Source organism: Canis lupus, chromosome 38, assembly GCF_003254725.2.
Source record: "Canis lupus dingo isolate Sandy chromosome 38, ASM325472v2, whole genome shotgun sequence".
NCBI classification, from domain to species: Eukaryota; Metazoa; Chordata; class Mammalia; order Carnivora; family Canidae; genus Canis; species Canis lupus.
This window is the reverse complement of record NC_064280.1, coordinates 844008-857773: the sequence shown is the minus strand read 5'-3', so window position 1 is coordinate 857773 and position 13766 is coordinate 844008. Positions and strand designations below refer to the sequence as shown.

At 49.8% G+C, this 13766-nt stretch overlaps 1 protein-coding gene and 1 long non-coding RNA gene across 8 annotated transcripts in view; one reads left to right on the top strand and one right to left on the bottom strand.

The window, feature by feature from the left end:
• Window positions 1–13766, bottom strand: part of ATP2B4 (ATPase plasma membrane Ca2+ transporting 4) — a 98598-nt gene that overhangs the window by 45951 nt on the left and 38881 nt on the right. For all 7 annotated transcript variants that reach the window (XM_025421211.3, XM_025421210.3, XM_025421209.3 and 4 more), the window contains one exon: window positions 6987–7636. In XM_025421211.3, the coding sequence (XP_025276996.1) occupies window positions 6987–7179 (193 nt within the window). In that variant the 5' untranslated portion in view covers window positions 7180–7636. The remainder of the gene's footprint in view (window positions 1–6986; window positions 7637–13766) is intronic.
• LOC112643262 (uncharacterized) lies at window positions 7568–11464 on the top strand. Its single transcript, XR_003125744.3, has 3 exons — window positions 7568–7710; window positions 9620–9709; window positions 11345–11464. It is a non-coding gene; the product is annotated as an uncharacterized LOC112643262 (long non-coding RNA).

The window sequence follows — 13766 nt, the reverse complement described above, 5'->3', positions numbered from 1 at the left end:
GTTCAGAAAATCCAGCAGCTCCGGCAGGGGATGTCTCTCCCTGTCTGGCCCTCTGCTCTATGCCTTTTCTGACCACTCCAAAGCTGGCACAGAGAAAGCAAGCTCCCTCATCTGCCCTCCGCAGCCCTCTGCTTGGCCACTTGCTCCTACACTGTGCGTGTGCTTCCCTCCAGTGTCATGCTCCCTGGTGCTCACACCTTGGAGCTAAATAAAAAGAGCAAAAGCCCTACTTCCAAGGGTAGACGAAACATCTGCCTCAGCCAAGGAGGGAGTGCTATCTTCCTCCCCACCCCTAGCTGATGTTCGATGCAAGGCAACAAGAAAGTTCAAAAACACAAGGGAACTTGCAAGAGTTTCTGCTGAGCTCCCAAAGGGATGCGGCACAAAGGATTCCTGGCCTGGTGCAAGGGGAGAGAGCAGACCAGGGAGGGGCCTCAGGCCCAGGAAGACTTCTTCCCTCTCCCCATCAAGCCTTCTCTGTGTACTGCCTGGCAGCATTATGCCAGCTTGCCCAGGAGCCCAGCTCTGGGCAAGGAGGCTGGAATAGAATTCGCAGAGCCTGGGGTTGGGCTGGGAAGAGAAGACCCAGAGCTGTCACACACTGTTGGCCTCATTCAGCCCTGGGCACAGAACTCAAGTCAGACAGGGAACTCCCAGGATGCAGCATGGAATTCCCTGCAGGGGGAGGAGGAATGGAGGGGGGCACTTTCACTCTCCTCTTTCTCCATCACTGACCCTCCTCCTTCCAGCTGTTGATGCTGCTTCCGGTGGGTTTGGTGGAGGCCTTTCCCGCCCCTCTATAAAGTACCAAGTATTTCTTTTATGAAGCGACTGGACTTGCCTCAAATATTCACATCGCAGCGTAGCTGCCTCCTGGCTGTTTGAGCTGGTCTGCCCACCTGCACCCTTTCACTTCCCTCCAAGATATTCTTCTGGCTTGATTCTCTCTCACATCTTAGAGTAGTGCTAATAGATCTGCCCAAAGCATGATGGGCAGAGTGCCCCAGACTGTTGATCTCTGCAGCCATGCCCACATACACTGCTTTTAGGGAGTTGGGGCAAGAGTTCAAGGTGATGGTTACAGGGCAGAGGGCTGGAGGAAAGAGAAGGATTTCACGTGGGTTCTCTAATTGACAAGCTCTTCAATACAGATATTCTAAAACACACTACATGCTCTAAAGATAGAAGAAAATGTCAAAGAATCCAGTTGCCTTCTTCCTCTCACATCCCTCCCATCCCATATTCACTTGCCTGGTTTTTTACTACCCCCCCAACACTAACATTCTCTAAAGCTATGGTCTCTAAGTAGAGCGCATGCATCCATCTGCTGGAGTGTGGGAGAAATACCAGAACTTTTTATATTACTTCATCCACTTTATTTTATTTTTTAAAATACTTTTTAAAAAAGATTTTACTTATTTATTTGACAGAGAAAGCAAGCACAAGCAGGGGGAGCAGCAGAGGGAGAGGGAGAAGCAGGTTCCTCACTGAGCAGAGAGCCCGACGTGTGGCTTGATCCCAGGACCCTGGGATCATGACCTGAAGCCAAAAGCAGACGCCTAACCAACTGAGCCACCCAGGTGCCCCTAAAATACTTTTTAAGAAGATTTATTTATTTGAGAGAGAGACAGTGAGAGAGAGCACAAGCAGGAGGAGGGGCAGAGGGAGAGGGAGAAGTAGGCTCCCCACTGAGACGGGAACCCAATGCAGGGCTCCATCCCAGGACTCTGGGATCCTGACCTGAACTGCAGGCAGATACTTAACTGACTGAGCCACCCAGGTGCCTTATGTCATCCACTTTAATTTCTTGCCTATATTACTGTGTAAACAATACTAGTGTTGGAAGCACTAATAGCAATGCTGTAGTGTTGTGGGTAAACATTTATTATTCATTACTGGGGCTATGTGTTCAATTTTTTTGCAGATTGAAAATGTTACTGGAAATTTCAGTCTGCCACATGGAGGAAGGGCCCATCCCTGTATGTCCCAGCTTGTAGAAGAATGGACAATGCTTGGTAGAACATGCCACTGACCTCAAAAGGCTTGGGAACAGGAATGCAAGAGATCTTCAGGTGGCAGGAACTATTACCCTAAATCCTACAATTAATGAACCAGGATTGTAATTTGGGCTGGATTGTCTTAAAGCAGAGTCTTTCACCTCCTGTTTGTAAAAAGAATCTCAGCTCCCCAAACTTAGGGGCTGCTCAGTAATTGTGCAAGGCGAAGATGCTTGCACCTTACGTCTGGGACATTCAGTGAGTGGTAGCAATCACCACAGAGCACGGCCAGGCCAGAGCTTCCCCAGGCAAGCAGATGTACAGGAGTCCATATTCACCTTCTAAGTCCCTTCCTGTTCCCTGCAGTCCCTTTGGCTCAAGAGCCCATTTTGTATGCTTCCATCACACTCAGCTCTTCCCCACCACAGCACTGTGACAGTATTTCTGAAACTGCCTTAGTTACTGTATCCTCTTGTCAACTCTAAGGAAGGAGGAACTGTGCCTGTTGTAAATACCGTGGTGTCCCCAGTACCTGATGGATGTTAAATGTGTGTTGAAATGTGGCTGCAAAGGAACTGGAAGCCCTCTGTATACTTGTGAGGCCCTCAGCTCTGCAGAGGAGAAAAGAAGTCACAGGGTACAGAGAGAAGTGAAATAGAAATTCCCACCACCATTCTTCTTGATCCAAATCCATGGAAATTGTCTACAGCTTTCTGAGAGAAGCCCACAGGCAATGATTTATTGTCAAGTCAGGGCTCTCCTTGTCTGCCCTTTCTGGCCTGGGCCCAGACCTTCCTCCAAATTGCTGGCCTAGCTCCTCCTCAGAAGACATCATTCTTCCTCCTAAAAAGGGAAGCAGAGCTGAGGACCAATGTGGAAAAAGTTCTACGGGGAAAGAATTCATACAACCTTCTCCCTAGACCAAAGAATCTCATTGGGATTGTCTCTTCTTACCACACACAAAGACTGAGACTCGGGAAAATATCTTCTCTTCCCCCTAAGCCACAGTGATTCCCATTCCAGAGTCACAAAGCTTTCTCCTGTTCACCGAACCACCACCACAGAAAGCCACTGGAAAGGTAAAAGCCTATCCTCCAGGGGGTATCATCCAAACACTCTTCTCTCTGGGGGTTGGAGAGATAGGTTGTTGGGGGCTGGGGGGTGATGGAGAGGAGACAGAATAGATAATAGAAGGAAGTGGATGAAGAAATTGGAATGAAGAAAGAAGCAAGCCAACTAAGAAGCTTCCATTGATGTGAAATGCTCAGATTTTCCCTACCTAAAACCCAAGCCACGGAGCTCACTCACTCGGGAGCTATAGCCTCAGCCCTGCCTCTCTGCTTTTGTTTGACAGAGCCATGAAGCCTGAGGCCTTTAGCTGCTGAGATGTAAGCTTGTATCCTCTTTCACGGCTCTCCCATCCCATCTAGTTTCCCTAACTTTCCTTCCGTTTTTTTACACACACACTCAGCCTTGTGTCTGGTTGTGAACGGATGCTGTGGAAGCTGAACACCTCCCAGTAGCGTTGCATATAGTCAGCTCTCGGCCACTGGGGCGACTGCTCTTGCTCCAACCAGCCGCGTGTACTCAGGGAACATAAGCCATCATTACATTAATATTAGCACTGGGTCACAATTAGACATTTTATCAGGCACTGAAATATAAAACAAACTTTTATTTTTTTATTTTTATTTTTTAATTTGTATTTATTTATGATAGTCACAGAGAGAGAGAGAGAGAGAGGCAGAGACATAGGCAGAGGGAGAAGCAGGCTCCATGCGCTGGGAGCCCGATGTGGGACTCGATCCCGGGTCTCCAGGATCGCACCCTGGGCCAAAGGCAGGCGCTAAACCACTGCGCCACCCAGGGTTCCCTAAAACAAACTTTTAAAATCATCTCTCCTTCTGAGATTCTCTGTGTTGCTGCTCTAGGGTAAGAGGCAGGAGAGCATTCACGGACTCAGTCAGAAAACATGATCTAGGGGTGTCTCGGTGGCTCAGTGGTTGAGCATCTGCCTTTGGCTCAGGCCATGATCCTGGGGTCCTGGGGTCCTGGGATCTAGTCCTGCATCGGGTTTCCTGCAGGGAGCCTGCTTCTCCCTCTGCCTGTGTCTCTGCCTCTCTCTCTGTGTCTCTCATGAATAAATAAATAAATAAAATCGCAAGAAAGAAAGAAGAAAGAAAGAAAGAAAGAAAGAAAGAAAGAAAGAAAGAAAGAAAGAAAGATAGATCTATTCCATCATGTTTACTTCACCTAAGAAGTTAAATGGGTCATTCAAGACTTTGGGTCTGGAAGGGGGCTTGGGGGATGAGTAGAATTAAATCTCACCTGCCTCTACAATTGTGTAAATCTAGAATAATAAAACCACATTAGGGTCATAAATATTATAAACTCCAAGTTCCATAGGCCCCTTAGTAGCTATGGTTTAAAACAGTCTACCAAATCTACACAAAAGATGCTGTCAACCCAGCAGAGAATAAAAGGGAAGGGTCATATTCTAGGAACCCATCTCCCCAGTCTTACTTTACCAGGTTTCCAATCGACAGAATTCAAGCACCAGGTGAATTTCTTTCTTTCTTCTTCTAAATACCGTGGTGTTCAAGTCTGCAGGGGCCTCCCACGGGTGACAAAACTATGCTAGGCTGTCAGGCACCTCAGTGTGGTCTTCAGTGAACGGGCTGGCTTTTTATAGCAGCTGCTCAACGAGGGACCGGGATAGTGATGCTCTTTTCTCAGCCTGCCCCACTAAACAGCTCAGCATCACCTCTGCCTGGGGAGAGACTTCCGTGTCATAGCTCCTCTGTGTGTCCTTTTCTATGCCTTTATTCCTCTTACACACGAGGAGGTAACTGTTGGCACTGGGGAATAAATATTATCCATGGAAAAGCTGTTTTCAGACACCCTGCCTCCCTAGCTCCAGGAGCAGCCCTGTGATAGGTCTTATACTGAAACAAGTCAGGATACAGATTTGTGATCTAAGGAAGCAGGGGGATGGCAGCAGACAATGGCACCAATGGTAGGGGTAGGGGTAGGGGTGCTGGGGTTCAGGCACAGCCAGGGTCTGCAGCAGCAGAGGCACCTGCCATCAGAAGGTGTGGCTTTCAACTTTCAGTCAGAAACTAGGACTGGGAAAGAATCGAAGGGCATTAACTACATATATAACATCTGCTATCTGAAGTTGAGATTAGAGTGGAATATAGGATGGCCTTTGGGAATGGAAGCTCTTTGGGAATCAGGAAGAGCTGTAGCAGCTACAAGAAAGGAGTTGGAAAATTGGGAGGAAAGTCTGGATCCTGCTGTTAGGAGCTTCCCAGGTTCCAGCTGATTTGGACTCCTGAATTTCATTTTGTGAGAGAAACAACTGACCACAGTGATCAAGAATGGGGTAAGAAGGGAAAAGAAAGGTCCTGCCTAAATTCTGACAGGTGTTCCTGAGCTCCTGTATTTCTCATCGAACATATAATATGGATAGCCTTTATTTAAGGCTGATACTACTCTAAAAGTGTCAGAATAAAGAAATCTAGCTACAAAGTAATCCAAAAGGTAGTCATTAGATTCTAGCCAGAAGGCAAAGAGCAAGCCTTGCAAAAGCGGCTAAGCACTGCCATCCTAACCAGATGTCTTTGACATCAAGAAGTGAAAGGAAGAAATGCCCAGGAGCTATGGTAGCTTTTCTAGAGGAAATAATACATTACACTCCATGGGCACTCACGCTTTGGCACATCTGGTATCACACACACAGGCTCTGTTTTAATCTGAGACAACCCATTTTTTGAACACCCATGATAAGCCTGAGCACGGTACGCACATCATATGTATATATAATCCCAATGGATTAGTTCCTATAACTGGATGGCTAGGTATTAACATCATTTTCTTATTTATTTATTTATTTATTTATTTATTTATTTATTTATTTATCATAGTCACACACAGAGAGAGAGAAGAGAGAGGCAGAGACACAGGCAGAGGGAGAAGCAGGCTCCACGCACCGGGAGCCCGACGTGGGATTCGATCCCGGGTCTCCAGGATCGCGCCCTGGGCCAAAGGCAGGCGCCAAACCGCTGCGCCACCCAGGGATCCCCCGTCTCTATTTTAATGAGGCAAAATTTTATATTACCACGGCTTATCAGGCCCCTGAACTGAGCCGGGCAAGCGTGAAGCCAGGTTTCCCATTCTCTTTTAAAAAGAGATTGAGAAGAACTATATTAAAAGGGCACCAGCTGGGGTTGAAAAAGCCATCGATAATTTCCAGACATGAGACAAAGTGAATAATCGAAAGACAGGGTAGGTACAACTGTGTACCCTAAAACTGCCCATCCTGTTTCTAACTGTCCATGACAGAGAAGTGTCACATCGGGTAGATGGACGTATTCACTTCTTTTGTGCCCCTTCTCCCCAGTTACATGGTAAGATCAGTGAGGAGTAGAATTGTATCTTAAATTCTTTTGTAATCGGAGACAGATACTGAATAAGAGGCCCGATTGTTTACTAATGAAAGCATCTCTAAAATGGTATTTCAATTGGTAAAATCGAAATACAGGGGATCCCTGGGTGGCTCAGCGGTTGAGCATCCGCCTTCGGCCCAGGGCGTGATCCTGGAGACCCGGGATCGAATCCCACGTCGGGCCCCCTGCATGGAGCCTGCGTCTCCCTCTGCCTGTGTCTCTGCCTCTCTCTCTCTCTCTCTGTCTCTCATGAATACACAAATAAAATCTTAAAAAAAATAATAAAATCGAAATACATAGTCTCCTTTCTGTACCTTGATAGAGAAAAAGGAAGAATGGACGATCTTCAGAGAGCACCACCTCTAGGAAGGACATGGCTCTCCACGGCCTCACCCTTCAGTGCTTCCAATACTGCATTTCTCTCAAAAGACACAGATACACACCAGTGGGGTCTCCCAGTGCCTCCTCCAGGAGCTGGGAAAGCAATCGTTTCGGACACGGGTCATCTTGCCCTGGTCCCCGCCCCCGACACGGCCTTTACCTTCCACGGGGTTGGTCTTCAGTCTACTGCAGAGGTTCATGACGCCTCCGTAGTGCACATTGATCTGGTCGACTCCATCAGTGGAACGCAGCTCCATGAGCTTCCTCAGGTCCATGACGGTGCAGCCAAAGTCCCCTTCACGGCTCTCAACCGTCGAGTTGGCCGGCAGAGCATGTTCTGTTGGGTTCGTCATCTTGCCTCCCGTTACCCGGCTCCTCGACCAGAGAAGACGTGGGGCTTCCCTTCAACTGACCGGGAACTCCCGCCTTCCTGCCTCACTTCTTACTTCTGGCTTCTCTGGGAACCCAGTGAGGAGAGCGATGGGACTCTATCCTGCGTGAGGGGCCTCCTGCCCCGATCCTTTCTTGGGTGGGGAGCTCGGCAGCGGGAGGAGGAAGAGGACGGGGGAACTGAGTGGAAGCCGGACCACGCGACACGAGGATTGGGGTCCCCGGGCCGTGATGGAAGTGGTTGTCCAGGGTAGGTAGGTTCCTAGCTTAGACCAGCTCGCCCAGATGGAGGTGTAAACAGGATGTGCATGTTACCATGGAGGTCACCTTAGCAACAACCAGCAACTGCAGTGGTAGAGAGGCGGCAGGAGGAGGAGGAGGAAGAGGAGGGCTCCCTGGATACCACCGGCAACTAGGTCTCTGGAATAAAGATTCAAAGACAGACAAAAACGATTAGAGAGGCCGTGAGGATCCAGCATCTGTGAGGGCAAGAGGTACTCCTTCTAGCACGAGGGTTTAGGTGACAGTTGATGCCCGAGCTGAGCTGATACCTGAGGCCTGAGCTAAGTGAAAGGACTCCAGAGGGGCCCTTTCCTCCCCAGGAGGCCCCAGCAGCTGTAAACTGCCATGTAGAGAAGTGACGTCACATACGCCCCAATCCCCCCATCGTGCTGCTCTTGAGCCAGGTGACATGAATCCGGCAGGTTCAGAAACTTGGAAATAAGTTTCCAAGAGTTTCTTGCTCTCCCTGTCTGTTCACTTGAGGGCCTCACTATGAAATCCTTTAGCATGACCTTTGCCTCTAACTGGGGTGAAGAGGTCAGAAGAGGAGGCTGGACCAGAGTGATCTGGAGGCCGGCCTGTCAGTCTGCCACCCATGTCCCGGAACCCTGCACCCATACCCAGCACCCCGTACCTGACACACACATTACAGACCAGGAGGAAAGCCCGGTAGATGATGTCCAAATCTTCTGGGACCCCTGAGAATACTCAGTCGCCGGCCGTAGGGGAATCCTGCAGCCTGCTGCGGCGGCCAGCAGGCCAGGTACTGCATTCAGATCTCGGAGCTAAGCCCCACCCCTCTGAAAAGTTTCATTCTGTCCAAGAAGGGAGAATAAAGTGCTCTGGCAATTGGAGATACAGGGTGGAGCCTTTTTACATAAAGGGGACAGAAGGGCCTCTGAGGAGAAGGAAGAGAGTTTGAAGCATATGACTCTTCAAGTTCTTTGGGGTGGCAGGGGTAAGATGGTTATTGGTTCGGGTCGAGCCCAGGGTCCTGGCAAGGTCAGCGGACAGTAGTGTCAGCTGGTGTGTGAGTGAGTGGGCACCAGATGGTCTCAGATCAGCAGTTCTCCCCTCACAGAGGCCTGTGCTCCCCCTCTGACTAGGGCGAGTGACAGAGCCATGCACAGCTGAGGAGATAGAGGGCTGGAGGTGGCCAGGCTCACCTGGGCCCTGTCCTGGGCTTTAGAGAGCAGCTCCTATGAGTCATGTGGGACCCACTGCCACGCATCAGCCACTTATTTTATTTGTTTGCTTATTTATTTGAGACAGAGAGAGCGGGGGATGGGCAGGAGAGAGAATCCCAAGCGGACTCCACTCTCCATGCGCAGCCTCATGGGGCCTTGACCCCATGACCCTGAGACCGTGCCCGGAGCCAAAATCAAGAGTCAGACGCCTAACCGACCGAGCCACCCAGATGTCCCCACATCATTTCAATGTGAAGGGACTAAAAATAAACTGTGAAGGGGCGCTTTCTGACTGTAGCACCAGAACAAACATGGGGTCCAGCCTTGGTTAAACAGTCCCCAGTGACTTGAGTTCAGTTACCAGGAGGTGGCAAGAAGCTCTGGATAGTCCTTCTCCAATACATCGATGACACCCGCCCTTCTAGAAGGTGAACAAAGAAGCACAAGAACCCTCAGATAAGGGCTTGCCTCTTTTACTAGTTACTTTTCCAAAAATCCCATGTGGTCAAAATTCCTGCTGACTCCCATCAATCCTATTCCTGGCAGGTTCCAGGGGACAGAGTTGGTTACACTCCTCTCTCCCATAGTGGCACCCTCTGCCTCCTCCTTTTACCAGAGATTTACTGATCGAGTGATTGGTTTTTAAAGGTTTTATTTATCCATGAGAGACACAGAGAAGGGCAGAGACACAGGCAGAGGGAGAAGCAGGCTCCCTGCAGGGAGCCTGATGCAAGACTCGATCCCAGGACCGCAGGATCACACCCTGAGCCAAAGACAGATGGTCATCCATTAAGCCACCCAGGTGTCCCTTACCAGAGGTTTTTAGAGCGACTCTGACTTACAGGGGGTTAAGAAAGCAGGGTTGTTGCTATTGTTTTTTAAATATCATACTGCCTTTCTTTCTTTTCCCTTTTTATCTGCCTTTCTGTTTTAGATGTCGCCTCGTAGCCTGGGGAGCAGAGGTCCAGCAGGAATATGAGGAGTGCATTAAAGTCCTTTCATCCTGACTGGCACAGGGGCAGAGGTGGTACCGCAGACTATCCCCACCAGTTCAGCTTCCTGCCTGAGCCTGGAAGCATTGGGAAAGGCCAGAGCAGTCAGAAGCCCCATCTTGACCCTTAAGTAGAAACTCCTTAACCTTTTAAGAGGATGTTGAAAACTATGCTGATAGAGTGCTAAAGTAGAAATCAGATTTGACTTTTTTTCTCTTCCCATCCACTGTAATATATGCCCCTTGAAGGCAAAGGTCTGCCCTCATCTTGTTCATTGTTGTATCCCCGAGTGTCTGAGGGTAGCCTGCACACAGCGGGCATCAGGCTACTTTGTTGTTGTTGTTGTTGAATACCTGGTAGCAGATGCAGAACCAGGTTTACCATCTTTCCAGGCACCCTTCGGGCAAGTCACATGCCTTCCTTAGGGCTCAGTTCCTCCCACCTTCACCTGGGGGAGAAATCAGCCCTACCTCTTCACACCATCCTAAGAAAGTGCTAAAGGACCAGAATGAGAGATAGAAATAGTGCTTGGAAATCTGGGATGAAGGATGCCCAGCGTCCAGTAAGTCTTGAGTGATGGGAGAAGGCTTACTTTGATCTTAAATTTAAAAAAAAAATTTTTTTTTATTTACTTGTGATAGTCTCACACAGAGAGAGAGAGAGGGGCAGAGACATAGGCAGAGGGAGAAGCAGGCTCCATGCACCGGGAGCCCGATGTGGGATTTGATCCCGGAGACCCGGGATCGCGCCCTGGGCCAAAGGCAGGCGCTAAACCGCTGCGCCACCCAGGGTTCCCCTTACTTTGATCTTAATGAACTTTTGGGATCGAGCCCTTTAAGCAGGGCAAGCTCCCTGTGCCCCTCCATCCTTCCTTGCCAGAGGGAACTCCCACCTCCCCCCCCCCCCCCACACACACACAAAAGGAAAATCCCAAGGCAGCTTCATTAGCAATAACCACCCGCTGGGTTATCACCATTGGCAATGCCACTAGGCGAGGCGGCCTTACATTTCTAGAAAAGAAGGACAGTCTGAGTCAGAATTCCTTACTTTGAACCCCTCCCCTCAAGATACCAAAGAAGAGTGATCTTTTTCACTCACGTAGGCAACCAATGAGAAAGGGACACTTAGGATTAAAACTGATGGGGCATGTGGACAAGAATGAGATTTGTCTGCTTCAGGTTGCTTTAGAGACAGAGAAGGTCAAGCGCCCAGCTGCCGGCACAGAGTCAAAGTGGGCAGTGTTAGCTGGGGCCCTGGCTTCAGGTGGGATCCCTGTGGAAGTTCTTCTGGAATTCGCAGGCATTGCAGCACCCATACTTCTCTCGGAGCTCTCATGTGAGCTCTCTGCGACTGCGGAGGCTGCCTGGCCCCTATCCTTATTAGGCAACTGGCAACAGTAATCTGGAGGAGCTCACACAGCCTCAGCCTCAGCCTCAGACACAACTGCTCAAGACGCCTGGGAGGTACCACCTCTTGTCAGGTCAGGATTAGTCATTCAGCTCGGGGCATTCTGGGTAAGGTATGTTCTCACTCCCAGTTCCTAGCATTTTGTCAGCGTAAAGGATGATAGGACAGAAGAGCAAACCCTCCCACTGCTTCCTTCAGGGGCAAGGAGTTGTATTACTTTACATGATCACTGAATCATTGCAATGTTTTTCTTCCTAAAGTCCTGCAACATCTGTTCTGCAATGTGGAATGACCTGTGAAAACACTGTCACATATCAGTTCTAGGTAGGACTGCTGGGAACCCCCCACCTCACAGATGAAGACACCGCAGTCTGACGAGGCAAGAAATGATCTAGTCTTTGGCAAGTCAGCGCCCTTGGCTGTCTGGCGTTCTTCTTGTTCCCCCTTACTCTTCCCCTGGAGCCTGGACCTCCTCATTTTTTGACAAACATCTAAGAGATCCGTTAAAATGCAGCATCTCTGGAGTACAGAAAATACCCCTTTCCACTTAGAGAAAATGCTGACTCTTCCTCTTGCTCTTTCTCTTTCAGAATCAACTATAGTACATCACAGGGGCCGAAACACACCCTCTCCGGATCCAATACACACCTGAGAAGCAAACCACCCCACACTTCACAGTAACTCAGTCCACAGTGAGGCTTGCTAGCAAGTTCTGACACAGCTGCCAGAGACAAGAACCTCATGCCCTAAGCCACCAAACCATAAACAATAGTGAGACACTCTGTTTCCTCCAATTTTGTCCAAGGAATCCCTTACTCTTGGAAACTTTCCCGAGTGCTAAGGAAGAGATCCATCCCCAGACTACGAGGAGAAAGGGTAGCTCCTGTGTAGGGGACAGAGGAGGGTCTTTTGATAATCCGAGAGGAACCCACCCTCTGAATCGCCCCTGCCAAAGGCTGCTATTGAATCTGGCACGATGCATGGGAAATGAAGTATGAATGGAAACGGGAGAAAGGAAGCAGGAGGGGCCAGGGGTTAGGGAACCAGGCTGGCTCAGCACTGCAGCCGGACCTGCCTGGAATAATAAGGGCTATACTCAGCTCCGGCCTCCAGGCTGCAAGCAGGGCTGCCGCTCAGTAGAGCAGAGTCTGGTGCCCCTGGCTTGTCCTCTTTATCAGGCAAGAGCCTCCGCTCAGAGGTGACTTGGAACACTCAGAGATGCTTTGGTTGGAATGCCAACACCATGGGTCACTGTCATGCAGGACTGAGAGGTGGAGGAAGGAAGACTGTGAAGGGGCTGGGGGAGCAGGCCAGTTGCACCACAGAAGGCACCAAACTGAAAAACGAAACCTACAGTGGAGGGGAGGGGGCTGCTTTCTCTCCTCTGATCCCAAGGCTCCCTCCCCCAAGTGAGGCTCTGTTTTCGTCCCTACTTGCAGCAACAGGGAAGGGACGAGGTGGGGGGTTGGAAGGGAAGGAAAAAATGTTAGTTGAGCGCACACAATGAGCCAGATACCATCGTAGGCACTTTGTGTGGAAATGAGAGAGAAATCACACTAAGGCACATGCGTGTGTGCTATACAGTGCCTAGCACGCGGCTGATACGTAGTGGTTGCTCCACACGCAGTGGCTCTTACCATCATTACATGCATTGTTTCACTGAATCCTTACCACCAGCCCAGTAGGGAGGGCACCGCCATTTGATGGCAGGGAAACAGAGCTTCAGAGAGCCAGGATTCGCGCCCTAGTCTGAATCCAAGCCACCCTGTTTCAAGGACAAGGACAATCCTGTGACAAAAAGGAAAAAGGCTTTATCTCCTAAAGCCTGATGAGAAGGTCCACGTAAACTTTTCTGTCCCTTGTCCAAGAGCCAGCCCTAAAGGCTCTGAAACAGGTCAGGGAAACACCTCCTCAGTGGTGATTTGAGACAGAGCCTGCTCCAGATTCTCTCTCTCTCTCCTGTCTCCAGAAGCGGCATTTCTTGTTCCATCACCTACAGTTTCCGAAGCTTTACTTCTCCTTTCAGGCACTCCCATGCTTCTGAGAGGGCCATGCCCTGTCAAAAAATCTAGTAAGCACTTGAACATGGCATGAAAAATATGGCTGCCTGGAGTGAAACATCCCTGGCTGGCCCTACTCTCTGGAGGTCTAAACCCCACACAGAGGTTTATCTGCTCCCTCCTCATTACAGGCCTCTTATTTCCATGACCCAGATCCTAGCCCACTCTTGCCAGTTCTTGCCACTCAGGTCTGGCAGCCACCATCCTCATCACAGTGCTGGGCTCTTCCTTTCCTCCCCGTGCCTGCCCTGCCTGGTTGCTCCTCCAATGCCCACTGGCTTGCAGAAGCAGGCCTGAGCACACACAGTCTACTAAGTATCTACTGAGTCTACTGAGTTCTCCGTCTATTGAGGCCCTTTGGAGGCATGTGGGAAGAAATTTGGAGACAGAGTACGTTGGCTAAAGTTTATGTGATGGGCATCACCCATCATCATCCCCCAAAGCCATGCCCATGACAGGAAGCCAAGTGGGGGCTAGGGCACCAAAACCAGGCCTCCACGTTGACCACAGGATGGCATGATGTGACCTGTGATCCTGCTCTAGGTCCTGGAGCCTGGTGCTAATTTGCAGCCAGCTCCTAGGACCTGGGTTCCAGAGGATACTCCCTTCCTGAAGAGAGAAC